Here is a 27,891-nt window from a genome sequence, read left to right on the forward strand (position 1 = left end):
ATTTGCAGTTCCCAAGTGCTTTCTCTTCATCACTTCTTCCTTCTAGAACTGCTTTCTGTACAGAGCCTCTGAGGACCCCCTCTTGGTTCTCCTATGTCCCTGACTACTGTTCTTCGCTCCTCTTTGCTGACCTTCCTCATGCTCCCACTCTCTAAACTTTGGAAGATCTGGGCTCAGTCCTTGGACCTTCACACCCACTCTCTAGGCTATGTCACCCACACGTTGATGACTTCCAGATTTTACGTCTCCAGCCCAGCCTCTCCTCTGAACACCAGACTCGTATATCCAAAATTTCCTCATCTGTAAAATGGGGAAAATGATAGCTCGACGTCATAAGGTTGTTATGAGGATTAAATGAATTAAGACATGTAAAGCGTTGGAAGAGTGCCTGACTCCGACGGGTACTACGGCTGGAGCTATGATTATTGTTATCGCTGTCATCATTGCTGCCTGCCAGCTCCACTTGGATGCCTAGAATAATCTCAGACATGACTCATCCCTAACCCCAACTGCAGGCTTGCTTATCTCAGTGGATGATACTCCTGTCCTTCCAGTAGCGCAGGCCCCACACCGTGCAGTCATTCTTGACTTTGCTCTTTCTCTCACAGGCAAGCACGCTCAGTTACTTCAGACTCTTTGCGACCCTATGAACTGTAGCTTGGCAGGCTCCTTTGTCCACGGGATTCTCCAGGCAAGAATACTAGAGTGGGTTGCCATTTCCTCTTCTAGGGCATCTTCCCCACCCAGGGATTGAATCTGTATCTCTTGTGTCTCCTGCGTTGGCAGGCAGGTTCTTTGTCGCTAGTACCACTTGGGAAGTCAGTCTTTCCCTTACATACTCAAATCTAATTCATTAAAAAACAATCCTGCTGTCTCTTCCTTGAATATATCCAGGGTACAGCCACTGTGATCTTGACCAGTGTCATCTCTCACCTGGATAACTGCCTCCGCCCTGGTCTTCCTGCTTCTACCCAGACTCATTGTGTAGTCGGTCCTCAACACAGCATTCAGAAACTTCCTTTTTCTTTTTTTTTAAGTCATTTTTAAAAGTTTTTGGCTGCGCCATGTGGCATGCAGGACCTTAGTTCCCTGACCAGGGATCAAACCTGTGTCCCCTGCACTGGAAGTGTAGAGTCTTAACCACTAGACTGCCAGGGAAGTCCATTTTTTTTCTTTTTTTTTGTTCCTTTTGTCATATAAGTCAAATTGTATCCGTCCTCTATCTGAGATGCTCTATCACTTTCTCATCTTTTTCAGAGTAAAGCTCCTGGTCTCAAAAGTACTTGCCAGGCCATTGTGTGATCAGCCTCTTCTTCCTCCTTGATCTAATATCCTAGCACTGCCTCCTTACTAGTCTGCTCCAGCCAAACAGGACTTGCTGTTTCCAGAAACTGCCAAGCACTTTCCTTACTAGAGGACTTTGCACAACTGTTACCTTTGCCCAGTAATAGTAAACAAACCATTAGTTTTCTACAAGATAAGGACAATAATGAGGTCATACAAAGGGCTAGGGCTTGGAGTGGTGGCCAGCGCCTTCAGCCCTACAACTGCAAGGAAATGAGTTCAGTAACAGCTGAAAAATTGATGCTTTCAAATTGTGGTGCTGGAGAAGACTCTTGAGAGTCCCTTGGACTGCAAGGAAATCAAATCAGTCAGTCCTCAAGGAAATCAACCCTGAATATTCATCAGAAGGACTGATGCTGAAGCTGAAGCTCCAATACTTTGGCCACCTGATGCAAACAGCCCACTCACTGGAAAAGACCCTGATGCTGGGAAAGATTGAGGGCAGGAGGAGAAGGAGGCGACAGAGGATGAGATGGTTGGATAGTATCATGACTCAGTAGACGTGAATTTGAGCAAACTCCGGGAGATAGTGAAGGACAGAGAAGCCAGGCAATTGCAGAGAAACCCGCTGCAGTCCATGGGGTCACAAAGAGTTGGACAGGACTTAGCGAATGAACAGCAGCAGCGGCAGCAAAGGCCTGCAGTATAGCAGAGGGACCTGTATTCATTATCTCATAATAACCTGTAATGGAAGAGAATCTGAAAAAGAATATATATATATATATAACAAAATCATTTTATGTGCATAGCTGTTTTTAATGAAAGGATAGGATGGGTCTGGCTGGGAGTGGGGGCCCCGGGGAAGCATTCTCTGGAACCAGAGGTCCCGTAGACGCCCCTCCCATCCTCCCCTGGCCGCCATTTCTCCGTTCCTCCTCCTGGTGTGGAGATGCAGGGACTCCGTCCACCCGCTGCCCCTGCTCGGTTCTCAGGAGGACTGGAGTGGGACCATCTGCTGCTCCTGCTGCTTCTGCCCCGATTTCTCTTTCCACCTATGGGGGACGGAGAAGCAGGGTGTGGGAGTAGAGATGGGGGATCCTTTTTAGGTTTGTGCTCAGTTGTCCCACTTTATGTCCAAATCTCCCACTGTTTCCAAGAGTTGAGAGTCCCAGAAAGGATTCTAGGGGACTCTGCCTATCTGTGAAAACAGGACCAGGGAGCCAGAGGCCTGGATTCTGGCCTTGGCTCCACCAGAGTCTAGCTGAATGACCCCAACTAAGTCCCTGGTCTCCCCTGAATCTTATTTTTCCTTTTTTTGTTAAATGGACTGGATCAACGATTTGTGTGGTCCTAGAGCTCTGAGGGTATGGGGGGAAGCCTACCTTCTCTCCAGGTCTTGGAGTGTGTTGGGCAGCGGCAGCCCCAGCGTCTCTGGCAGGGGGGCAGTGATGGGGCAGGCAGCCACGAGGACCCCTCCATAGATGAAGAGAGGCAGGGAAGGGTAGAGGTCGGAGGTCATGCCCACCAGCGGGCTCAGAATGCTGCCTATGTTGGCCAAGCAGTTTGTCACATTCACACCTCTCTGCCTGCAGGGAGAGCACCCCGGTGAGGCCAGTGAGGTTTGTGGGTGCCCTAACTCTGCCTGTCAATCGTGTTTTCTTCTTTCACAGTCCTCCCTGGTGGCTCAGATGGTAAAGAATCTGCCTGCAATGCAGAAGATAAGAGCTTGACCCCTGGGTTGGGAAGATCCCCTGGAGAAGGGAATGGCAACCCACTCCAGTATTCTTGCCTGGAGAATTCCATGGACAGAGGAGCCTGGTGGGCTGCACTCCATGGGGGCACAAAGAGCTGGACATGACTGAGCAACTAACACTTTCACTTGTTTTTCACAGGAATGCACTTACCCTGGCTGGCTAAAAGGAAAGTTGATAGTAACTGTTTTCAGAACCAAGAAGCCAGGGTTCCGGTTCCAATTTGAACTTACTGTATAACCGTGAACAACCCCCCAACCAACCTCTTCCCCAAGCTGCAGACCTCATATCCAGCTTCCTACCCAACACTTTCATTTTGGGTGTCTAAAAGGCCCCTCAAATTTTACATGCCAAGAATTCTTCATTTCTATCTCGACGTCTGCTCTTTGCTCAGATTCCCCATCCTGGCACATCGATGGGCACGTTGAATGACCCAGTTGCTCAAGTATCTAGTAATCATCCTGATGACTCCTGTTCCCTTATTTCCCCACATCCTTGGATGGCTCTTCCTCCAAAACACATTCAGAATCAGCTCCCTGCTCTCCATCTCCACAACCACTGTCTACCAGGTTGTGAAAGTGGCTAGTCACTCAGTCATGTCCTTGTGACCCCAAGGACAGTAGCCTGCCAGGCTCCTCTGTCCGTGGGATTCTCCAGGCAAGAATACTGGAGTGGGTAGCCATTCTCCTCTCCAGGTTATCTTCTCAACCCAGGGATCGAACCCGGGTCTCCTGCACTGCAGGCAGATTCTTCACCAACTGAGCCCCTAGGGAAGCCCCAGGTTACGATGAGTCATTTTCACCTCTTGCCAGTGCCATTGCAGTAAGCTCCTGGCTGGTTGTCCCATTTCTACTTCTTTTTTTTTTTTTAATTATTTCATTTGACTGGGATGGGTTTTAGTTGCGACACTCGGGATCTTCGATCTTTGTTGCAGCTTGTGGGATCTAGTTCCCTGATCAGAGATCGAACCAGGACCCAGTGCATTGGGAGTCTTAGCTACTGGACCACCAGGAGAGTTGCCCTATTTCTACTCTGGGCCCTTCTATTCCCAGTCTATTCCCCACGAGGAAGCCAAAGTGATCTTTATTTATTTTTAAAAATTGGATTATAGTTTCTTTGCACTGCTATGTCATTTTTGGCTGTACAGCAAAGTGAACAAGCCATATATATATATGTATGCCTTGTCCTTTTTGGATTTCTTTCTTATTTAGGTCATCACAGAGCACCAAGTTGAGTTCTCTGTGCTATATAGGAGGTTCTCATTTGTTATCTGTTTATATATAGTGTCAATAGTGTAGGCCATTCAGGTATGACTTAAATCCCTATGAGTAAACAGTGGAGGTAATGAATAGATTCAAGGGATTAGATCTGATAGACTGCCTGAAGAACTATGTATGGACATTTTGTAACATTGTACAGGAAGCAGTGACCAAAACCATACCAAAGAAAAATCCAAGAAGGCAAAATGGTTGTCTTCTTTTAGAGGAGGCTTTAGAAATAGCTGAGGAAAGAAGAGAAGTGAAAGGTAAAGAAGAAAGGGAAAGATACATCCAACTGAAAGCTGAGTTCCAGAGAACATCAAGGAGAGATAAGAAGGCCTTCTTTAACGAACAATGCAAAGAAGTAGAGCAAAACAGCAGAATGGGAAATACTAGAGATCTCTTCAAGAAAACTGGAGATATCAAGGGAACATTTCATGGAAGGATTGGCATGATAAAGCACAGAAATGGTAAGGACCTAACAGAAGTCGAAGAGATTAAACTCCTCAGTGGCCACAGGACTGGAAAAGGTCAGTTTTCATTCCAATCCCAAAGAAGGGCAATGCCAAAGAATGTCCAAACTATCATACAATTGTGTTCATTTCAGATGCTAGGAAGGTTATGCTGAAAATACTTCAAGCCAGACTTCAGCAGTATGTGAACTGAGAACCTCCAGATGTACAAGCTGGGTTCAGGAAACAGAAAAACCAGAGATCAAATTGCCAGCATTTGCTACATTATAGGGAAAGCAAGGGAATTCCAGAAAAACATCTGCTCCTGCTTCATTGATTAAAGACTTTGACTGTATGGATTACAAAAAACTGGAAAATTCTTAAAGAGACCACCTTACCTGTCTCCTGAGAAATCTGTATGTGGGTAAATAAGCAACAGTTAGAGCTAGACATGGAACAATGGACTGGTTCAAAACTGGGAAAAGAGTGTGTCAAGTCTGTATATTGTCACCCTGCTTATTTAACTTCTGTGCAGAGTACATCATGTGAAATGCTTGGCTGTATGAGTCACAAGCTGAAATAAGATTGCCAGGAGAAATATCAACAACCTCAGCTATGCAGATGATGCTACTCTAGTGGCAGAAAATGAAGAGGAACTAAAGAGGCTTTTGATGAGGGTGAAAGAGGAGAGTGAAAAAGCTAGCTTAAAACTCAACATTCAAAACACTAAGATCATGGCAGCCAGTCCCATCACTTCATGACAAATAGAAGGGGAGAAGCAGTGACAGATTTTATTTTCTTGGGCTCCAAAATCACTGTGGACAGTGACTACAGCCATGAAATTAACAGACACTTGCTCCTTGGAAGGTAAGCTATGACAAACCTAGACAATGTATTAGAAAGCAGAGACATCACTGTGAACAAAGATCCATATGGTTAAAGCTATGGTTTTTCCAGTAGTCATGTGTGGATGTGAGAGTTGGATCATAAGAAGGCTGAGCATCAAAGAAATGATGCTTTCAAACTGTGGTGCTGGAGAAGACTTTTGAGAGTCCTTTGGGCTGCAAGGAGATCAAACCAGTCAATCCTAAAGGAAATCAACCTTGAATATTCATCGTAAGGACTGATGCTGAAGCTCTAATACTTTGGCCACCTGATGCAAATAACCAATTCATTGGAAAAGACCCTGAGACTGGGAAGGATTGAGGGCAGGAGGAGAAGTGAATGGCAGAGGATGAGATGGTTAGATGGCGTCACTGACTCAATGGACATGAATTTGGGCAAACTCTGGGAGATAGTGAAGGACAGGGGAGCCTAGCATGCTGCAGTCCATGGGGTCCCAAAGAGTTGGACACAACTTAGTGACTGGATAACAACAGATAAAACCAATAGTGTATATATGTCAACCCCAAATTCCCACAAAGTGATCTTTAAAAACTGACTCAGATCCTTACACCCTCTGCTTAAAATCATCAGTGATATCTCATCAGGCTAGAATAAAATCTGACTTCTTTCTAAATTCTTATGTGATGGGTCCTGACTACCCAGTTCTTATCTTTCACCCTATCCCTTTCTTTCCTCATTTATTCTTTACTGTTTACCTTCCTTACAGAGGAGACCTACCCAGATCATATTATCTAGAGTACCGACCTAGTCACTCTCTCTTTTTCTACATTTTTTTTTGAACCCCAGAAGCAGAGGGTTGAGTTAATTATAAAGCTCAGTTCATGACCCTCACCCTCTATTATCATTTGTACTTGAAAGGCCTTTTTATTCCCCATCTTAATTGTTGAGTCCTTTTTATCAATATAATCATTGTTGTTCAGTTGCTAAGTCATGTCTGATTCTTGGCAACCCCATGGACTGCAGCACACAAGACTTCCCTGTCCTTCACCATCTCCCAGAGTTTGCTCACACTGAATCCACTAAGTCAGTGATGCCGTCCAGCCATCTCATCTCATATAATCTTTATATCTTAAGAAGGTTTCAGGAAACTTCTCAATGAAAGTCTTGGGTGTCCTCTGTTAATTTCTTGATAATATCTTGCTTTAGGTGCTTTTCTGAACAGTGTCTTCATTGTCAAAGATTTTCTAGGTTATCTTCTGGATTTTTTCTCTAGATTACTGCTTCTAGGGTATAGCCTCTATGTTATTGCTCTTGACATTTGGTAACTTGATTTTGTAACCACCATCCTGCTAAACTCTTATTAGTTTTGTTTATTGATTCTGGTGGCTCAGACCACCTACAAATTGGGAGACCTGGGTTTGATTCCTGGGTCAGCAAGATCCTCTGGAGGAGGGCATGGCAACCCACTCCAGTATTCTTGCCTGGAGAATCCCCATGGACAGAGGAGCTGGATGGGCTGAAGTCCATGGGGTTGAAAAGAGTCAGACACGACAGCGACTAAGCACACACATGTTGATTTTATTGGTTTATTTAGGTTGACGGTCATAATCTCTCTAAATAATGATGTTGTAAACACTCCTCTTTTAATTTTTATTAAAATTTATTTATTTTTGGCTGTGCTGTGTCTTCGTTGGTGCACTCAGGCTTTCTCTAGTTGCGGCAAGTGGGGGCTACTGCTTGTTGCAGTGGGGGGCTTTTCATTGCAGTGGCGTCTCTTGTTTCAGAGAATAGGTTCTAGGTGTATGGGATTCCGTAGTTGTGGCTCATGGGCTTTAGTTGCTTCATAGCATGTGAAATCTTCCCTGACTAGGGATCGAACCTGTCTCCCCTGCACTAAGGACACCAAATTTCTTATTTCTTTTTATTTCTGAATACAGCAGTGTTGTCCAAGATCCCCAGTACTGTGTTAAACAGTTGATTCTGAGATCAGAGAGAATGCGTATGACTTTCTTCCTTATCTGTAGTGCTTGCTCAGGTGCTCTGCTTACCTCTCCAGGCTCCCAATTCCCAATTGCCCTTAGATGGCTGGCCTAGTTTTCCAGGACTCTTATTCCAGCTCCTTGGTGGAGATTTAAAAATACTTCAAGGATATTTAAAAATACTTTATATTTTGGGGGATTATTGTCAATGTTATTCTGTTACTTTAATGGAAATAGTCTTTTCCTCTCATTGATTTCCAGAAGTTCTTTATAAATGCTGTGTACAAATCCTTGTGAATACCTTCTTTTTCTCTTTTCACCTTGTTTATGGTGAAACAAATGGCCAGGAGGAAAAAAAAAATCTAACATAGAAAAATTTATTAGTGTTTCTTTTTTGGTTAGCCTTTTTAAAGAATGTCTTCAGAAATCCTCCCCTCTTCAGCAGAAATTAATTTTTCTTTAAGGTTGAAATATGGATTGCATTTTATTTATTTCTCATATAGGTAAATAGGTGTCCTGTCGGTGGTGGGTGGTTTAGTTGTTGTCACGTCTGACTCTTGCAACCCCATGGATTATAGCCCACCAGGCTCCTCTGTCCATGGGATTTCGCAGGCAAGAACAGTGGAGTGGGTTGTCATTTCCTTCTCCAGGGGATCTTCCCAACCAAGGGATCGAAACTGTGTCTCCTGTATTGTGGGCAGATTCTTTATTACTGAGCCACCAGGAAAGCCCAGATGTCCTGGAATAAGTTGTTCAGTAGTCCAGGCTTTATCCAGTCAGTGTTTTTCCCAGTGGGTCTGTTTTGGGGCTTGCTATTCTTTTCCATTGGACAATTTGTCCTTTCCTGCTCTGACATCCGCTATTTCAATTACTACAATTTTTTAGCAAGAATTTATAATAGGGCAAGTCCTTTCCTTCTGTCCTTTTTAAAAAAGTACCTTAGTTATACTTGGCCCACAGTACTTTTATATATACATTTTAGAATTTACCTGCTGGTTTCTTGAAAATATCCATTGGGATTTTCATCAGAATTGCATTGAATTTATAAATCAATATTGGAACCATTGACATTTTAATATCAACTTATGTCAATTAGGAGTTGACATTATGAGATTTCCTATCCCTGCACATAATACATTTATTTACATTTTATTTAATATATATTTTAATATATTTAAACATTTTTATTGATATAGGAATTAAAAAAATCTCTTTTGGAAGAGTAGAGACTGCAATTGATTATTTAGTTATAATATTTATTTATTTATTTGGCTGCACCAGGACTTAGTTGCGGCACATGAACTCTTAGTTAAGAGACTTTCATGCATTGGAGAAGGAAATGGCAACCCCCTCCAGTGTTCTTGCCTGGAGAATCCCAGGGACGGGACAGCCTGGTGGGCTGCCGTCTATGGGGTCGCACAGAGTCGGACACGACTGAAGCGACTTAGCAGCAGCAGCAGTGGGATCTGGTCCCCTGACCCAGGGTTGAACCTGGGCACCCTGCATTGAGAGGGTGGAGTCTTAGCCACTGGACCATCAGGGAAGTCCCTTGATCTTTCATTTATCGACCTTGTATCCAGTCACCTTGCCAAACTTTACTAGGTCTAATAATTTTAGATTTTTATATGTATATTTTAAAATTAATTTTCATTGGAGTATAGCTGTCTTCCAATATTATGTTTCTGCTGTATGCAAAGGGAATCAGCGAAGTTATACATATACATATATCCACTCTGTTTTAGATTCTGTTCTCATATAGGTCATTACAGAGTATTGAGTAGAGTTCCCTGTGTTGTACAGTAGGTTCTTATTAGTTATCTGTTTTATATACAGACAGCTACATCCTCCTTAAGTAGCGATAGCTTTGATTTTCCCTTTCCAGTCCTATTTCTTTTGTTATTCTTATCCCAGGCACTGATCACACTCTCTAGGATGATGTTCAATAAAAAGGGAGATAGCAGGCACATTGGTTTTATTCCCAAATGTAAAGAGAATGCTTCGAAGTTTCACCATTAATAATAGTATTTGTTGTGGATTTTTGGTAGCTGTTTCTATCAAGTTAATTTTTCTTCTATTATTGTTTTACTAAGACTGTTTTTAATGGATGTTAATTAAACATTTTTTTTTGATGAGGACCATTTTAAAAGTCTTTATTGGATTTTGCTTCTGTTTTATATTTTGACGTTTTGACTGTGAGGCATGTGGGATCTTAGTTCCCTGACCAGGGACGGAACCCGTACCCCCTGCATTGAAAGGTGAAGTCTTAACCACTGCACCACCAGGAAGTCCTGGATGTTAATTTTTATTAAAGGTTTGTTTTTTAAATTTTATTGGGATGATAATCTGTTAATGTGTGTTTTTTTTTTTTTTCATGCCCCATGACATGTGGGATCATAGTTCCTGACAGGGGATTAAACCTATGCCCCCTGCAGTGGAAGCTCAAAGTCTTAGCCACTGGACTGCCAGGGAAGTCCTTAATGAATTTTCTAATGTAAAACTATCCTTGCTTTCTTGAGATCATCTCTCCTTGATCACCTACAATCTTTTTCTTTACATCACTGAATTCATTTTTCTAATATTTTATTTAGGATTTTTGTGTCTGTTTATGAGTAACATTGGTCTGTTATCTTCATTTCATAACTAATCTCCTTTGGTTTCAGTATCACCTTGCTTCACAGAATGTAGTTGACATAGTTTCCCTTTTTCTCTGTTTTGGGGAATCATTTATACAACATTGGAAGGTTTGTTCCTTGAAAATGTGGTGGAACTCACCTGTATTATATCTGGGCTGAGTGTTTTTTTTGAGATGAGATTTTAAAGTTTATTATTCACATTTTTAATTTATTCTAGAATTAGTTTTCCTATATTATTTTTAAAAATAATTTGTCAATTTAATCTAAATTTAGAATTTATCAGTATAGACTTGTTTATAGATTCTTTTGCATCTTTACTTACATAATTAAATTTTTGCATCTTAACTACCCTAGATCTATTGTTCAGTTTTTAATTCCCAATATTTACTCATGTCTAGTCTTTTACAAAATTTATTATTATTACCAGGCATTTGCCCATTTCATTGGTATTTTCAAAGATTGACTTTTTGTTTTGACTCTCTTTCATACATTTATTTTCTATTTAATCTATTTCTGGTACTATTATTATTTGTGTTTTATAGTTGAGATGACTGAGCATTTAGACTAGTTACCTTTTATACCAGAGCCATATTCTTTTTTTTTGGCTGCACCATGTGACCTGCAGGATCTTAATTCCCCAACCAGGGATTGAACCTGGGGCCCTGGCAGTGAAAGTGTCGAGTTCTAACCACTGGACCATTAGGGAATTCCAGGCCATATTCTTAACTATTGTACTTTTTTGCTCTTAAAGTCTATTTTGACCTCTCTATCTACCTGTCTTCTGGCTAATACTTGCCTAGTATATCCTTTTCTATTTCTCCACACTTAAGATTTTCATGGTCTCACGTTTTAGATGGGTATCTTGTAAACTACATGAATTAGATAAAATCCACTTGGATTATCTGTTTTTTAACTGGTAGGTTCAATCTGTTTAAAAATACACAGAAATGAGAACAAATTAAAGACAAAAAGGAAGATGGTACTAGTAACTCAAAACATATCAGTCAATACAATAAATGTAAACAGATTAAACCTACCAGATAATCCAGATTGATTTTATCCAGTTCATGTAGTTTACACTTGAACTAGATAAAATCATGAACCAGATTAAAAAAAAAAACAAAAAAACCTAGGTTAAAAAAAAAATCTGTCTCTTAACTGGTAGGTTTGATCTGCTTACATTTATTGTATTGACTGGTGTATTTTGAGTTACTAGTACCATCTTCCTTTTTGTCTTTAATTTGTTCTAGTTTCTGTGTGTTTTTGTTCTTCTTTCTTGCCTTAAAAAATAATTGCTTGACCTTTGTGCTCTTTCTGACTGGAAACCCTCTGACCCTAGGGCCTGATTTTTCCACCCCAAGACTCCTTCACGACACCCCCACTCACCGCATTACTGTGGGGTACAGCTCCCCCATGTACATAAAGAGGCAGTTCATGGAGCCGATCAAACAGCCTTTTCCTATCACGGCCATCGTGATGCGGAGGAATATGCGATCTGGAAGGAAAAGAGGCGGTGATAACGTGCTGGGAAAGGTTTGGAGGAGCCTTGAGTTTTTCACACCCTCTGGGTAGCTGACTTGGGCCAGATTGAGAGCCGCGCTTGGGGAAGGACCAGGACGGGAGCTGGAAGAGGGTGGTACTCACCCAGGGGTATCATGGCACAGGTCACAATGAAGACCCCCGACAACAGCACGGAGGCTGTTTGGGTACGTTTGCGGCCAAGTGATTTGGTGGCCAAAAAGCCCAGGAAATAAAATGGTGGGTCCACAATCGTGAAGAACACCTGGGCCAGGTAGATGTTGATCTCAAAACTCTGCAGACTCATGACCACGCCATAAAGGCTGAAAAGGAGTACGAACCTGGGGCAGGAACAGAGGGGATATGCTGTGAGTAATAGGCATGCCACATCTACACGGTAATTACAGTTGGCAAACTGCTCTATCTGTTCTTTCCTTTAGGCCTTATGTCAGTCTTTCAGTGGGGTTTTTATATTTTGAATGCAGATAAGAAAGTCTTCCTTTAATTCTAAAAAAAAAATGTTATCTATCATATGTTTAAAAATTACCTAGGAGAAAATAATTTTACCTCACAACAGGTCCTCTTCCCCTCCTTCCAGTTCCCTGCTGTGTGTGTGTGTGTGTGTGTGTGTGTGTGTGTGTGTGTGTGTGTGCGTGCATGCGCACGCACTCACAGGTCCTCACTCATCCAACTCTTTGTGACCCCCATGGACCGCAGCACACCAGGCTCCCCTGTACCTTCACTATCTTCCAGAGGTGGTTCAAATTCCTGTCTGTTGAATCAGTGATGCTATCTAACCATCTCATCCTCTGCCGCCCTCTAAGTTTTCCTCCAGAACAGTTATGGAAGTGTGCAAATCAAGTGAGATCACGGTTATACTCTTGTCAACTGCAAACGACCCCCTTGCCAGGGAGACGTTGCATAGTATTTAGGAAGACATAGTGGCAGACAGCTTCCAGGATGGGCCCCTGCTAGCAGACCCACTCTAGAGATGCTCCTTGCTGGTGTGATGAAGTGGGCAGCCATGGTGGGAAAGTCCTTGTGAAAAACTGAGAGCAATCTCTAGAAGCTGAGGTTTACTCCCAGCTGATAGCCAGCAAGAAACCTCAGCCCTAAAACTGCAAGGAAATTAGTTCAGGTAACAGCCGAAAAATCGATGCTTTCAAATTGTGGTGCTGGAGAAGACTCTTGAGAGTCTTTTGGACAGCAAGGAGATAAAACCAGTCAATCCTAAAGAGATCAACTCTGAATATTCATTGGAAGGACTGATGCTGAAGCTGAAACTCCGATACCCTGGCCACTTGATGCAAACAGCTGACTCATTGGAAAAGACCCTGATGCTGGGAAAGATTGACGGCCAGGAGAAGGGGGCGAAAGAGGATGAGATGATTGGATGGCATCTTTGACTCAGTGGACATGAATTTGAGCAAACTCCAGGAGATAGTGAAAGACAGAGGAGCCTCATGTACTGCGGTCCATGGAGTCGCAAAGAGTTGGACACGACTGGGCTACTGAACAACAAACCTGGGTGAGCTTAGAAGTGGAGTCTTCTCGAGTTGAGCATCCAGATGAGAATGTGAAGTCCTAAGCTGAAAACTCAGCTAAGCTCTGCCTGGATTCCTGACCCATGGGAATGGTGAGAGAATAAGTGTGTGCTATTTCAAGCTGTGAAGTATGTAATTTGTTACATGGCAATAGAAGAGCGCAGACTTCTTCAGGAGAATGTGAGAGCCTGTGATACAGAACTTTTAGGTCCAGAAGCTCAGGACTTCTTGGGGTGGCTGCCTCTGTTTTTTCTCACGGTCAGTGGTGCCGCTTGGCTGAGCTGCGAGCTCAGGAGATGAGGGAGAGCTGGGCTTTCTCTCTCTCCCTCAGCAGGTGGGGAGCCCTCTGAGTCTCCAGAGTACCCGTGTCCTTTCCCACTGGCGGCGGGGCTTCCCTCAGCTCCCACCTACCCAGGCTGTCCTGTTTCCTCAGTCTGCTTATCTGCCCATCAGTTTGTCTGTCTCTTACTTGAGTGGGGATGGACCTACCACAGTGGGGTGATACAGAAGAAGAGCTGACGGAGAGCAGGGGAGCGCAGCATCTGCAGCATCGATGGCTGGGATTGGCTCTTCTGCAGACTCATCTGGAGCAGCTGTTTTGATAGATGGGGCTCAACGCTTAGCTTCCCCTGGGGACCCCTCCCTTCACCCCCTACCTGGGAAGCCCCAGACGACCTGGGTTCTAGAATGGGGGTGGGGCAGGCGGAGCCCTAGTGGGGTATCACAGAGGGTCTTGGGAGGGGGTCTCACCTCCACACTCAGCTTGGCGCCCTCTTTTTGCTTCCCATTGATCTGGGCCACTCTCTGCAGGGCCTTCAGGGTGAGGTCCAGGTTCCCCAAGGAGGAGTGCCAGAGGGCAGACTCTACAAAGAACCTGTTGGTGGGGTTTGGGGGTGGCATGAATTTAGCCTGAGTTGACAGAGTTGTGGGTTTCTGAGAAAGGCACAGACTAGAGTGGGAAGACAGCTGGGAGGGGTGAAAAGAATCCTGGGCTGAAGTTAGGAGCTCTGGGTTCTACTTCAAGGATTATTCCTGCCTACTTGGGAGACCTGGGATAAGTCTTACCCCTTTCTGGCCACGGTCTTCCCCACCTATCAGTGTGGACATTGATTCTTTTTGCTTTGCTCTGCTTTTATACTTAAGGAAGTAGGGAAGGGGTGTTCTAGGAGATGCTATACCCATCTGTGACTTATTTTGAGCACTCTACCCTACACTGAGGTCCCACTCACCTGGAGTAGATGAAGGTGACGAAGAAGGGCAGAGACACCAACAGCTGCAGGTGGCGCCAGTGGGGCAGAGCATAAGCCATACCAGCCAGGGAGAGCTGGCCTAGGGTGGGAACAAATCCTAACAGGAGGCCCAGACTTGGACGGGCATGGATGGGCAACCACTCCAGATCTGGGGAGAAGAGCAGAGCTTAGGTTGAAGTCAGTTGTGTGAGTATGTATGTATTTGGGGGGTGGAGGAGGAGCCTCACACTGGAGTGGAAGGGCTCATCTCGTGAGCTCAGTCCTACTCTGCACCCCTAGGCCCCTCATTGGATAAGGCAAGGATGGTATGATATTTAGTTAGGTTCAGTGTGTGTATGTGTAGGGATGGTCTCGAAGGTTCTGAATTCCTATGCATGCTCCTAATCAGTGTCAGCAACCTCAACATTCATATTTCCTTGCTTCTCCCGAACCTCTTTGGACCTGCCTACAGCCGCTCGCTCTGCACTTCCTTCAACTCGTTTTAATTGAACAAGCATTTAGAGCTGAAGATCCTGTGCCACGCCCTTTGCTTGATCTGGGAAATAGAGATGAATGAGCTGTATGCTCAGGCCATTCCGCAGCACTTTCATTTCCTCCAAGGGGTCATACTCTGGCCTCAGGGACTTGTATATTCTTTCCTTTTTGTCTAGAACTCTGCCCAAGAACTTTACTTGCTCTCTTTCTGCCTCACATTTTGTGCAGTTCTGAGCTTAGATGTTACCACTTCTGGGGTGATTTCTTGGCTCCCCAAGTCCTGATTGAGCACCCCACTTCTGAACTCCCACATCATCCAGGATAGCCCCCATGCTCGCCTTTAGTAAACCAATTTGTAACTGCTTGGCAGCTCATCCAGTCTACTGTTAACTCTTTAAGGTCATGGGTAGTGTCCTCTTGTTCACTTGTTTATCCACAGTGCTGGATGTGACACAAATTAAATGCCTTTTGAAATTGTATTTAATAAACAAGTGTTGAATAAAGGATTCCCTGGCTTCTCTAAGCAACCCCACTCCAATCTCTGAATCTTTACTTAGTTCATCCTTACAATGATCCCTGCTGCTACTGCTGCTGCTAAGTCACTTCAGTCGTGTCTGACTCTGTGCGACCCCAGAGATGGCAGCCCACCAGACTCCCCCATCCCTGGGATTCTCCAGGCAAGAACACTGGAGTGGGGTGCCATTTCCTTCTCCAATGCATGAAAGTAAAAAGTGAAAGTGGAGTCGCTCAATCGTGTCCCACTCTTAGCGATCCCATGGACTGCAGCCTACCAGGCTCCTCCGTCCATGGGATTTTCCAGGCAAGAGTACTGGAGTGGGGTGCCATTGCCTTCTCTGACAATGATCCCTAAATACCTATGAATTCCAGCCCCAAGTGATCAGAGCCACCAAAGAGGCCATGATCTTAATTTCTTTTCTTGGGGCACTACCTACTCCAGGAAAGACCCAGATAGGTCAGAATGGGCTGGGACAGGTACTCAGGGAAGGAGCTGAGGTTTGCATCTATCGGGTTCCCTGGTTCACTGCACCCCTGTGATTGAGGAGTCCCCATGAGCTGACCCTCCTGGGTTCCTGCTCACTCAGAATCATAGACGAGCTGCTGGCACCCGACACAGCCATGCCTAGGAGGAATCGGCAAACGCAGTAGGCTGAGAAGTTGAGGGCGAAGGCAGCGCAGGTCCCTGAGACCACTAACAGCAGGTAGCTCCAGGTCAGCACCTTCAGGCGGCCCAGCCTGTGAAAGGAGGGGAAACCTGGCAAGCGCATTGCTTGCTTCCCTGTCCCGTGTCCCTGGCTGTCTCATCCTTGGTGCCCTGGGCAATCTAACAGGTGCTTGTGAGGCTGCCTGCATGTGACCATGGGGTAGATGCTGAGATGGGAGGTGGAGAATAATTGGGTGAAGGTTGGCATCTAGGGGACCTGTTGTTGGGAGGCTCCTTGGATTGCTGCTGTCCAGGGTCCTGATGCATCTCAGCAAACCTCTGTGGAGGGAGTCACACGCCTTTATCAGAATCACAGGGGTGTGTTGAAAGCAATCCAGATACTAGAGCCCCACTTACGGCCTATTGCATATCTGGAAGGTATGCTAAAAACCTAATTTTTAACATGCTTCCAAGGTTTGGGAACTACTACTTTGGGGTATGGTTGATTCTTTGACTGTTGGTTGATGGAAACAACCAACATTCCTGTTAGGAGACAGCCTTTTGTGATATATTTTTAAATTGATGTATTACTGACATACAGCAGTGAAATAGTTTCAGGTGTATAACATAATGATTCTGTATTTATACATTGTGAAATGAGCACTACAATAAATCTACTTAAAATCTATCACCAGATATAGTTACCATAATTTTTTTGTGTGTGTGATGAGAACACTTAAGATCTCACTTTGTGACTTTCAGATATGCAATACAGTATTATTAAGTACAGTCATCATGCTGTACACTACATTCCCATGACTTACTGATTTTGTAACTTAAACTTGGTAACTTTTGACCTTCTTCACTCATTTTGGCCATCCCCTCCTCCCTGTCTCTAGCAACTACCAGTCTCTTCTCTGTATCCATGAGCTTGGTTTATGGGATTTTTATTCTTGGGAAACCAATGCAAGGTTTATGCTTTTGCGAAATGGATTTGACTGTAGCTTATATTTTATGAATGATAAAGCTGATTTTGTGTCTTTGATCTGCTGTGACATAGTATTTTCAAACTTCGTTAAAAATTTTTAAAATTTGTTTATTTTTTAATTGAAGGATAATTGCTTTATAGACTTTTATGGGTTTCTGCCATACATCAATAAGAATCGGCCATGGGTACACCCTTAAATTTTATTCTTAAAAAACTGCCTCTTATTATTCATCCCATGGTTATTTTTCTGGTCTTTGGCCTGGAAGACAGTCAGGGTTAGGATAACAAACACTGAGTTGCAGGTACTATTTTAACCCTTATCACAGACTCCATTTTATAGATGGAAAAGCCAAGTTTGAAAGAGGTGGTATAACCTTCTTGTGGCACACAGTTATGGCAGACCTGAGGCTGGTCCCTCACTGTTATTGATTGCCAGGTCTGTGTGTGTTTTTGTGACACTCACATGTCACATACAAGGCAGAAATGGGGGGAAGCAATTTCTTCTGGGTGTCAGAAAATCTGGATTCTTGTCCTGCTTTTTCCACTTGTTAGCTGTGTGACTGTATTAAAAAAAAAAACTAAACATTAAATATTTACTTTAGGACTTCCCTGCTGGCACAGTGGATGGGAATCCGCCTGTTAAGTCCGCAGGGACTTGGATTCGATCTCTGGTACAAGAAGATGCCATGTACCACGCGCCAGCTAAGCGCATGCGCCACGGCTACTGAGGCTGTGTGCTGCAATGACAGACCCGAGTGCCTAGCGCCTGTGCTTCACAGCACAGAGTAGTCCCTGCTCTCTGCAGCTAGAGAAAAGACCCAGCGCTGCCGGGAAAAAAAAGTTTATAATCACAAAAGTAATGAACTACCATAAAAGTTCAAACAGTATAATAACAAAGAATGAAAAGTTCTCTTCTTTCCAATCCCACTCCTCAGAATTAACAACATAATTTTCTGGATTCCTTCTAGGCACCTTGGGCAAATTATCTAGCGTCCCTGAACCTGAGTGTCCTCATTAGTAAAATGCAGTTAACGGTAACATTCATGCTGGCTTCCCAAGGGTATTGTGAGGAGGAACTGGAAGGAGGTGAACCTGGAAAGTGCTGATGGACAGTTGTGTGATTTCTGCAGACCTTTCAGACAAGGTCAGGCTTGGGTGGGTCAGTTCTGTGTCCCTCTCTGGATTCTCAGGGCTGCCAGTCTCCCCTCTGTGTCCAGCCTAGAGGGGCTATGTTTTTGCTCCTTGATTCAGGCTTGTTTATTACTGACCTGTCTGCCATGATCCCAGACATCAAGCTTCCGACCAGTATCCCTGCCATGAAGATGGACTGACTCAACTGCACCAAAGTCTTGCGTGTACACACAAGGTCCCACTGTGAGGAAGGAAGAACCGGAGTCAAGGAGAGCCAGGCTGGCCCCACCACAGTCCACTCCATCCTTCCCAGTGGGCTGAGTATGTTGGATTGGGACCGGCACATAAGGAGAGCCTGCTCCCTGAGTCACACAATCTTTCTTGCCATCTTGTCCTGGTGACAATGATTCAAGTGATTTCAAAACACGTAAGAGATATTTTTGGGAATGACTGAGTAGCCTGCTCCCCTTTTTCAGAGCACTAATCGCTTACCCTCTTTCAGGGCTCTTTAACCTGTCCCTCTTTGGGTGCAGCTGAAGAAAACTGATAAAATTAAAAATCTGGTTCTTTTTCTTACAGATTTGGAAAAGGGACTCAGAGAAGCAAGGTTTGTAAGGACACTCAAAGCTGGGATGAGAGGGCCAAATGTGGAGCAACGTGGAAGTGGAGTTGAGAAATCATGCAACAGAGAGAGAGTGGGAGAGGAGAAAAAGAAGAAGCAGGGGAAGAGAGGCAGGAGGAGGAGGGGGAGGGGAAGGGGGAGAGGAGGAGGGCTGAGGGGAAGAAGGACGAGGGAGCTAGTCAGAGAGATCAGGGTGAGAGCACAGTGCCAGAGAGGTAGGGACGGAGAGTCCGGGTGCCCTGGTTCTCCTCAACCACCTGACTGCGGTCTCTCATGAGACTGGGCTCAAGTTCTTGACCTAGGGTTCTGTGAAATACCCTTGCATCCTTCCCTTCATTTTCCATAAACAAGTCTGAGAGGGTGTAGTTATTTGCAATCTTGTGTAAGCAGCACTTGAATACCTTAACTAATAGTTTAACTTTTGTTTCTCTTTTAAATGAATATTAGAAAAAAGATTCCCATTTTAAAAGTACTTCATTTCAAGGTGGAGTAAAACATGTCTAGAGCCTGCAGAAAAATCATACTGCTCACAAGATGCCTTTAAAATTAAGTGAAGATGACAAATGAGTGTGGTGTCTCATTTACAAGTAAGAGCTAATTTTTGTATACTTTTGAGTGAATTTTAAAAGTCATTTCTTTTGTTAACAGAAAAAAGAAAAAGGAAAAGGGACTGGGATGACCAGGATGTTTAGGGAATGCTCCCTAGGTTGTATTAATATATATCCAAATGAATTCATCCTTCAGGTATAATTGCTTGATAATCTTGATTTGATTGGAAAGAAGTCCTTATTTGTGAATTTAATTATTACCGTGGAACTATTAATACCCTGTGCACGCACCACATGATATACAATTTGGGAGGCTGGCATTTGAACACTTTCTCCAAAGAGCAATGGACTTTCAGATAGAGTAAGAGAAATATTGCTCCCTGTCACTTACATGCAGAATCTAAAAAATAAAAGAACAAATGAACCAAAAAATGGTACAAATGAACTTCTTTACAAAACGGAAAGAGACTTACAGACTGAGAGAAGGAGCTTATGGTTACCAGGGGGAAAGGGGGGAGGGCAGGGATAATTAGGAAGTTTGGGATAGACATGTACACACTGCTATATTTAAAATGGGTAATCAACAAGGACTTACTGTATAGCACAGAAACTCTGCTCAATATTATGCCACAACCTAAAGGGGGAAAGAATTTAAAGAAGAGTAGATACAGGTATATGTATAACGGAATAACTTAAATCTGTATGCAGGTCAGGAAGCAACAGTTAGAACTGGACATGGAATAAGAAACTGGTTCCAAATAGGAAAAGGAGTATGTCAAGGCTGTATAGTGTCACCCTGCTTATTTAACTTATATGCAGAGTACATCATGAGAAATGCTGGGCTGGAGGAAGCACAAACTGAAACCAAGATTGCCGGGAGAAATATCAATAACCTCAGATATGCAGATGACACCACCCTTATGGCAGAAAGTGAAGAACTAAAGAGCCTCTTGATGAAAGTGAAAGAGGAGAGTGAAAAAGTTGGTTTAAAGCTCAACATTCAGAAAACGAAGATCATGGCATCCAGTCCAATCACTTCATGACAAATAGATGGGGAAACAGTGGAAACAGTGGCTGACTTTATTTTTTGGGGCTCCAAAATCACTGTAGATGGTGATTGCAGCCACGAAAGTTAAAGACGCTTATTCCTTGGAAGAAAAGTTATGACCAACCTGGACAGCATATTCAAAAGCAGAGACATTACTTTGCCAACAAAGGTCCATCTAGTCAAGGCTATGGATTTTCCAGTAGTCATGTATGGATATGAGAGTTGGACTGTGAAGAAAGCTGAGCACTGAAAATTTGATGCTTATGAACTGTGGTGTTGGAGAAGACTCTCGAGAGTCCCTTGGACTGCAAGGAGATCCAAGCAGTCCATTCTAAAGGGGATCAGTCCTGGGGGTTCATTGGAAGGACTGATGTTGAAGCTGAATCTCCAATACTTTGGCCACTTGATGTGAAGAGCTGACTCATTTGAAAAAACCGTGATGCTGGGAAAGATTGAGGACAGGAGGAGAGGGGGACGACAGAGGATGAGATGGTTGGATGGCATCACTGACTCAATGGACATGGGTTTAGGTGAACTCCAGGTGTTGGTGATGGACAAGGAGGCCTGATGTGCTGTGATTCATGGGGTTGCAAAGAGTCGGACACGACTGAGTGACTGAACTGGAAAATAAAATGAAAAGTGAAAAAAGCAATGAACTTTTTTGCTGTTTTATTAAAATAACTACTCTTCTGTAATCCTATGTGTTATCTGATATAACTTTTATTTTAAAAAGATTTTAGGGCTTTGTCAAACTGGGACTTCATTTTAATAGTCCCTACTGGAAACTTGTGAATAGAATATGACCGTGGAGATGGAGACGCATTGTAGGGAGGAGTTAGGAATAAGATAGACTGGAACTGAGGAATGGGAAGATGAGAAGTAAGAGGGTGTAGGAAAGAGGAGAGAAATCAGAGAAGGGCTGGAGGAGGGGAGGATTAGGAGTGTGGGATTAGCAGACGCAGACTATTGTATACAGGATGGATAAACAACAAGGTCCTGCTGGACAGCATGGGGAGCTATATTCAATATCCTGTGATAAACCATAACAGAAAAGAATATGAAAAAGAATACATATATATGTGTGTAACTGGATCACTTTGTTATACAGCAGAAATGAACACAAGTGCACTATGAAGTACATTGTAAATCAACTGTGAGTGATAGTTGCTCAGCTGTGTCCACTCTTGGCGATCCCATGGACTGTACCCCGCCAGGCTCCTCTGTCCATGGAACCCTCCAGGCAAGAATACTGGAGTGTGTTGCCATCTCCTTCTCCAGGGAAATCAACTGTACTTCAATAAAATTAAAAAAAAAAATAGATGTATCAATGTTAGAGAAAATGGAAAAATAAGGATTTGTCAAATAACAAAAGAAGCCAGAGGAGTGAGAAGAGAACAAAATTTGTATGCAGGCTAGTGATGAAATCTGGGTGTAGTTCAGAATAGAAACTGATAAATGAATGTGGAATATGTAGTCAGAAAGAATTTCTCTGCCTCTGCTTTGCCCTAAGGCACTTGTCTTCTGTAAAAGCAACAGTGCAAGGGGTTATATCACCTTAGGGTGAGCATAGACTTTTACTATATACGTTCTCTTCATGTACACCTGAGACTCTTGAGGATCATATACCTCTGTGTGCTCCTGGGCCTCATACACACACACACACACACACACACACACACACACACACACACACACACACACAGATATATTTGAGTAAACTCTGGGAGTTGGTGCTGGACAGGGAGGCCTGGCATGCTGCGATTCATGGGGTCGCAAAGAGTCGGATACGACTGAGCGACTGAACTGAACTGAACTGATACAGTGCTTATATATATATATAAGCCGAAGCTTATTTACATTGCACCTCACAGTATACTTGTGTTCATTTCTGCTGTATAGCAACGTGATCCAGTTACACACACACATATATTCTTTTTCATATTCTTTTCTATGATGGTTTATTACAGTATCTTGAATATAATTCCCTGTGCTAGACAACAGGACCTTGTTGTTTATTTGTCCCTAAGGAACCAAAGTGTAGGAATGGATAGTGGTGGATTTGAGGGAGACTTAGAGAACTGCTGCCTAGGACAGCTCTGCACTGCTAACTTGATAAAGCCTGTGATAAATGAAAGATGCTGTGAGACTGGCCTCAAGGGAAAGAAAAAGAGAAAACAAGTGGCAGTGGGACCAGGAAGCAGAGCCACGAAATGGTAACTGCTGTTCACCTGCAGAACAGAAGTGAAAGGGGGACTCTGGCCAGCCATTCATAGTAACTCAGGCCCTCTCTGCCTTATAGGCATTGGATCTGGGGTGGGCACCTGACCCAGGTCAGAAAATGTCTTTCCTAGAATTTTTCAAAGTTGAAGCAGAGAGGCCTTCCCTGCTGGTTCAGTGATAAAGAATCTGCCTGCCAATGCGGGAGACATGACTTTGATCCTGGGTCCTGGAAGACCCCGCGTGCCTTGGAACAACTAAGCCTGTGCACCACTACTACTGAGCCTGTGGTCTAGAGCCTGGGAGCTGCAACTACTACTGAGCTCGCATGCTGCAGCTACTGAAGCCCTGGCGCCGTAGGACCTGGGCTCAGCAACAAGAGAAGCCGCCGCAGTGAGAAGCCTTTACGCCACAACTGGAGAGGAGCCCTTGCTTGCTACAACCAGAGAAAAATCCGCATAGCAATGAAGACCCAACACAGTCAAAGATAAATAAATAAAATTATTCAAAAAACTTTAAAAAAAGGTGAAGCAGAGAGACAGTTATTAGAAGTGAGCCCAGAATGGGCAGTGGCCATGTTAAATGAAGCATCTGTGTCATAGTTACACACCCATCATGCAGAGAATAGATGAGAGCCAACAAAGGTCTTGCACACGTGGCCCTGGTTCCCCTGCCCCCTAGAGCCAGCTCTGCCTTTGTTTGTCTTGTGGTTGGGTTATGGGAACCTTTATACCCTCTTCTCACGCTCAGATTAGTTTGAGTTGAACTGCAGCCACTAGCAAACAGGAGTCCTGACTCATACAGTTCAGATAGCAGCTGCCAGTTATTTAGTTCAGTTCAGTCACTCAGTCGTGTCCGACTCTTTGCAACCCCATGGACTGCAGCACGCCAGGCCATCACCAACTCCCAGAGTTTACTCAGACTCAAGTCCATTGAGTTGGTGATGCCATCCAAGCATCTCATCCTCTGTTGTCCCCTCCTCCTCCTGCCTTCAATCTGTCCCAGCATCAGGGACCTTTCAAATGAGTCAGTTCTTCACATCAAGTAGCCAAAGTATTGGAGTTTCAGCTTCAGCATCAGTCCTTCCAATGAATATTAAGGACTGATTTCCTTTAGGATGGACTGATTGGATCTCCTTGCTATCCAAGGGACTCTCAAGACTCTTCTCCAACACCATAGTTCAAAAGCATCAATTCTTCAGCACTCAACTTTCTATAGTCCAACTCTCACATCCATACATGACTACTGGAAAAACCATAGCTTTGACTAGATGGTCCTTTGTTGGGAAAGTAATGTCTCTGCTTTTTAATATGCTGTCTAGGTTGGTCATAACTTTTCTTCCAAGGAGCATACTCAGAATATTTTAATTCAGAAGGAAATAGGAGGGGACTTCCCTGGTGGTCCAGTGGTTAAAATCCACCTTGCAATGCAGGGGACGCACATTGGATTCCTGGTCGGGAAGCTAAGATCCCACTTGCCTCGGAGCAACTCAGCCAGTGTGCCACAAATATTGAAGCCTGCTTGCCGCAACTAGAAAGTCCGTGTGCTGCAAAGAAAGACCTCGCATGACGCAACTAAGACCTGACTTGGCTAAATAAACAAATAAATACTAAAAAAGAAAATAAGGAGAAGAGCTCAGGTAGTTTTTCTTTAAAATTATAACCCAAAGCTAGCATCTTATTTCTTATACTAATTTTTTTTTTTTTTGCTTTGCATTCAGAGGGATGAAGTGTCCCTCTGGGATACAGGGCCCTTTGGGAGTTCTTTCCAAGGGGCAAGCTGGGACTTGTCTTCCTCAGGTGACCTGTGCTGCTGTGCCTACTAGATACAGCCACGTGGCCTGGGTGGAGCATCTTCATTGAGACTAATCTTCTTGGTTAAGCAACCCTTGATAACTTGTGAGCTATTTCATTTGCTTCACGACTGAAAAGGTCCAGCTTCACACTGGGCTATACATGTAATCTGGTTATTATCCTAATGAAGTGTTTTCTGGTGGTACAGCCTTTGGCATTATTGGCCCAAGGAAGAGTTCTCCTGGTTGTGTTCATTAAAATATTGTGGATGTGGGTCTCTCACACAGAACCTGTTGGAAGAGGACTGGATTATTCTTGGCCTCTCCCCACAACTCAGGAAAATTGTGGGCATCTGGCTTTGTCAGTCACCGAAACTGATGATGACTACTAACTCTCCATTTAGAAGGAAAGCTAAGGTGCTCACTCACCCAGATTCTTTGCTCCAGATGGCAAGGAATCCACAAAGAAATTTGAGCTTCTGATCACACTGCCTGTTGTTTTGAACAGAAGAACAACAGCGAGGTTGATATTAATAGTTCCTGGAGTACTGTCGAACTTGGAAAGCAGGGTGCAGAGCTTTAAGAAGGGAAATGGAAAAGCAGAATTGGAGGGATTGATAGCATACAAGTTAAGGTGGGCGGAGGAGGATGTCTTAGAATTTGAGTCGAGGCTGGAGAATAAGGAAGGCGTTCCCCCTCAACCATGCCTGGAGGAGATGTCTTATGACGCTCAGTGGGAGGAGGACTAGCCATCCTTACTCACCTTCTGCTTCTGTGTCTTGGGTCTGGCTAGTGGGAAGTATGGCTTAACTCCTACCACTTTCAGACTGATGTCACATCAGGCAGGTCTGGAGATTGTGTTCACCCACAGCCCTGTCTCAAGTCATCTTTTCTGCACAGCCCTGATTACCAGGCAATGGGCCACATAATCCCACTATTTTGCCCCTTGGTGCGATGATTAGATTAAATGTAGACATCTGAGCCAATTGCAGGATTGTGACGGGGGCTACTCATCAATGTGTTGGGTTGAGCCAATCAGAGCCTTTTCTAAGAATTTGAATTAAGATTTACAGAAATGTTCTGGCTGGTGCATTCGTGTGACTCTTCGTGACCCCATGGACTGTAGGCCCCCAGGCTCCTTTGTCCATGTGCATTCTTCAGGCAAGAATACTGGAGTTGCCATGTTGCCATGCCCTTCTCCAGGGGACCTTCCCAATCCAGGGATCGAACCTGTGCCTCTTATGTCTCCTGCATTGGCAGCAGATTCTTTACCACTCAAGTTATCTGGGAAGCCCCTTTGGTTGGTGGTGGGCCCTAAATCTGAGAGGTAATGGGTCACAGCTGGGATCTGCAGTCGTCTTGTGAGATGAGCACACAGATGAAATGGGTTGAGGAGGAGAGTCCATAGAGTGAGTGTATAGTGATGCCTCTGGTGCTCCAGTCCCTGGTTCCAGTTGCCATGAAGCCTGGACACGCTTTGTTTCCTGCCCTTGGATTTCCTGAGATCCCTTTCCTCATGAGGTGACTGGAGAGAGCTTCTCTTTCTTGCAACCAAAAGACCATTGACTAGAACAGATGTTAAGAGCACGATCCATGCGACAGCTACAGAGTGCAGAATTCAGCCGGATGAACCATTTAGCAGGCCAGGGAGCCTCTACAATCGGCTGTGTGTGTGTTTCGGGGGAGGGGTGTTAAATCACTAGAGATGAAAGGACCCTCCCCCTCCCCATAACCCTGTTCTCTTTCCCATCTTAGTTCCTTGGCTGCTCTCCATCTCCTGGCCCCAGCTGCCGAGAGCTATTTCTAGATGAAGTCAGGAAATTGTTTTTGTCTCTAGGACTCTGAGCCCAGAATCCCCTGCTCAGGAATATTCTCTTTGCCCTCCACTCTCTGCTTGCCTCCTTTCTCCACCTCTCTGTACCACTCCCACACCTTCCAACTCTCAGGGAAACCAAAGTGGACTGTTGAACTCCAGCAGAAGTATCTCTCTGTCTGGGGGAGGTTGGAGGGGCAGGGAACAGCTTTCTGCAAGGCGCTCCATAACCTTTTCTACCAAGAAGACCTCAATTCCAATCCCTGTTCACTGTCCTGCATTTTGGGCAGAACGCTTCATAGCTCCAGGGTCTTTGGACAAATTCAGGTCAGGTTCGCACAGTCTGTGTGTGTGTGTGTCTGCGTGTGTGTGGGTATGTGTGGGGATGGTAAGATGGGGACGCAGGGGTTGGGAGGAGGAGCTGGGGGCCAAGGGCTCCTCACCTCAGTGACGATGGTGGAAGGGAAGGTGCTGTTGTCGTAGATCCAGCCGTGGGGGCAGGGCTCTGTGGCCCCTGTGCCGTTGGTCTCTGTGCCATTGGGAAAGGGTGGTCCCCGCTGGGGGGAGGTGAAGAGGAGGCAGGACTCAGGCTGCCCCTGCCTATCCCGGGGCAGCCAGGCCTCCAGGTCCCCGTCCTTGCTGAGGTTGGTGTTGGCAGGCGGGCGGCAGTGGTGGGTGGGGATGGCGGCGGTGAAGTTCTGCAGGGTGTTGTGCAAAAACGTCAGGAGCAGGGGCAGAGTCAACAGAATCAGCTGGATCTTCTGGAAGCGGCCGACGCCCCCCACCTGCAGCAGGAGGTCATTGAATGCCATGGGGTAGGACCTCGCAGGGGGCCAGGAGCGGAGGCCTCTTGCTCCCACAAACTTTCCAGGCTTTTGGTGCGGGGTGGAGGAGACAGGCTGTTGTTTGTCTTCTCAGTTCATCAGTTCCTGGTTCTACTGTGGCCTTAAGTCACCCGCACTAAAAACTAGTGTTTATAACTTTTTTAGAGGTACCAAGTTAAACTGTGACTTGAAAGTAAGGCGATGAATTATTAAGACTCACCGGGTCAATGAGTTGTTCCAGGGGACCTTAAGGGCAGCTAAAGTTAGATTGGCCGCATGGCCAAAAAAAAAAGAGGGAACCCTCATCAGAGGTAATGTCAACAGTGCCTCTTTTCTCATCATAATACAATCCACTCCCAATTTTTCTCCTTCCCTCCTTCCCCTAACAGCTAAAACCAAGGAAATGTCCACCACAGTCTATCCCATTATCTGTTTAATCATCCTCAAGCCAGGGGCAAAAAAGCTTCATTGAGACAGTATATACAATAAGATGTATCAACTTGGGAACTTCATTTTGACAAGTTTTAACAAGTTTACACAGTCTTATTGCTGTTCTTCAGTCACTCAGTTTTGTTTGACTCTTTGTGACCCCATGAACTGCAGCATACGAGGCTTCCCTGTCCTTTGCCTGGAGTTTGCTCAAACTCATGTTCATTGAGTCGATGATGCTACCGAACCATCTCATCCTCTGTTGTCCCCTCCTCTTCCTGCCTTCAGTCTTTCCCGGCATCAGGGTCTTTCCCAATGAGTCACCTC

General features: G+C 44.6%; 1 protein-coding gene and 1 non-coding gene across 2 annotated transcripts; both read right to left on the reverse strand.

Annotated features, from left to right (window-relative positions):
• Window positions 1-2,079: 2,079 nt before the first annotated feature.
• On the reverse strand, window positions 2,080-27,259 carry LOC101112776 (solute carrier family 22 member 6-like). Its single transcript, XM_027959620.2, has 10 exons — window positions 26,755-27,259; window positions 18,409-18,512; window positions 16,090-16,244; window positions 14,496-14,664; window positions 14,017-14,140; window positions 13,756-13,859; window positions 11,849-12,063; window positions 11,591-11,699; window positions 2,667-2,870; window positions 2,080-2,336 (listed from the first exon to the last, which is right to left on the reverse strand). Exons 1-10 carry the CDS (start codon window positions 27,121-27,123, stop codon window positions 2,273-2,275), a joined length of 1,617 nt encoding a protein of 538 aa, XP_027815421.2. The 5' UTR covers window positions 27,124-27,259; the 3' UTR covers window positions 2,080-2,272.
• On the reverse strand, window positions 10,838-10,910 carry TRNAE-UUC (transfer RNA glutamic acid (anticodon UUC)). The gene has a single exon. It is a non-coding gene; the product is annotated as a tRNA-Glu (tRNA).
• Window positions 27,260-27,891: the final 632 nt, after the last annotated feature.

Source organism: Ovis aries, chromosome 21 (assembly GCF_016772045.2).
Source record: "Ovis aries strain OAR_USU_Benz2616 breed Rambouillet chromosome 21, ARS-UI_Ramb_v3.0, whole genome shotgun sequence".
In the NCBI taxonomy this organism is placed as follows: domain Eukaryota; kingdom Metazoa; phylum Chordata; class Mammalia; order Artiodactyla; family Bovidae; genus Ovis; species Ovis aries.

Excerpts from the sequence above, each read along its gene's own strand:
- LOC101112776 (XM_027959620.2), bottom strand. The coding sequence starts at position 27,123 with ATGGCATTCAATGACCTCCTGCTGCAGGTGGGGGGCGTCGGCCGCTTC. Across the intron at positions 18,513-26,754 it reads CTTCCACCATCGTCACTGAG|TGGGACCTTGTGTGTACACG; the intron begins GTGAGGAGCCCT and ends CCTTCCTCACAG. Across the intron at positions 2,871-11,590 it reads CTGTACCCCACAGTAATGCG|GCAGAGAGGTGTGAATGTGA; the intron begins GTGAGTGGGGGT and ends CTCTCCCTGCAG.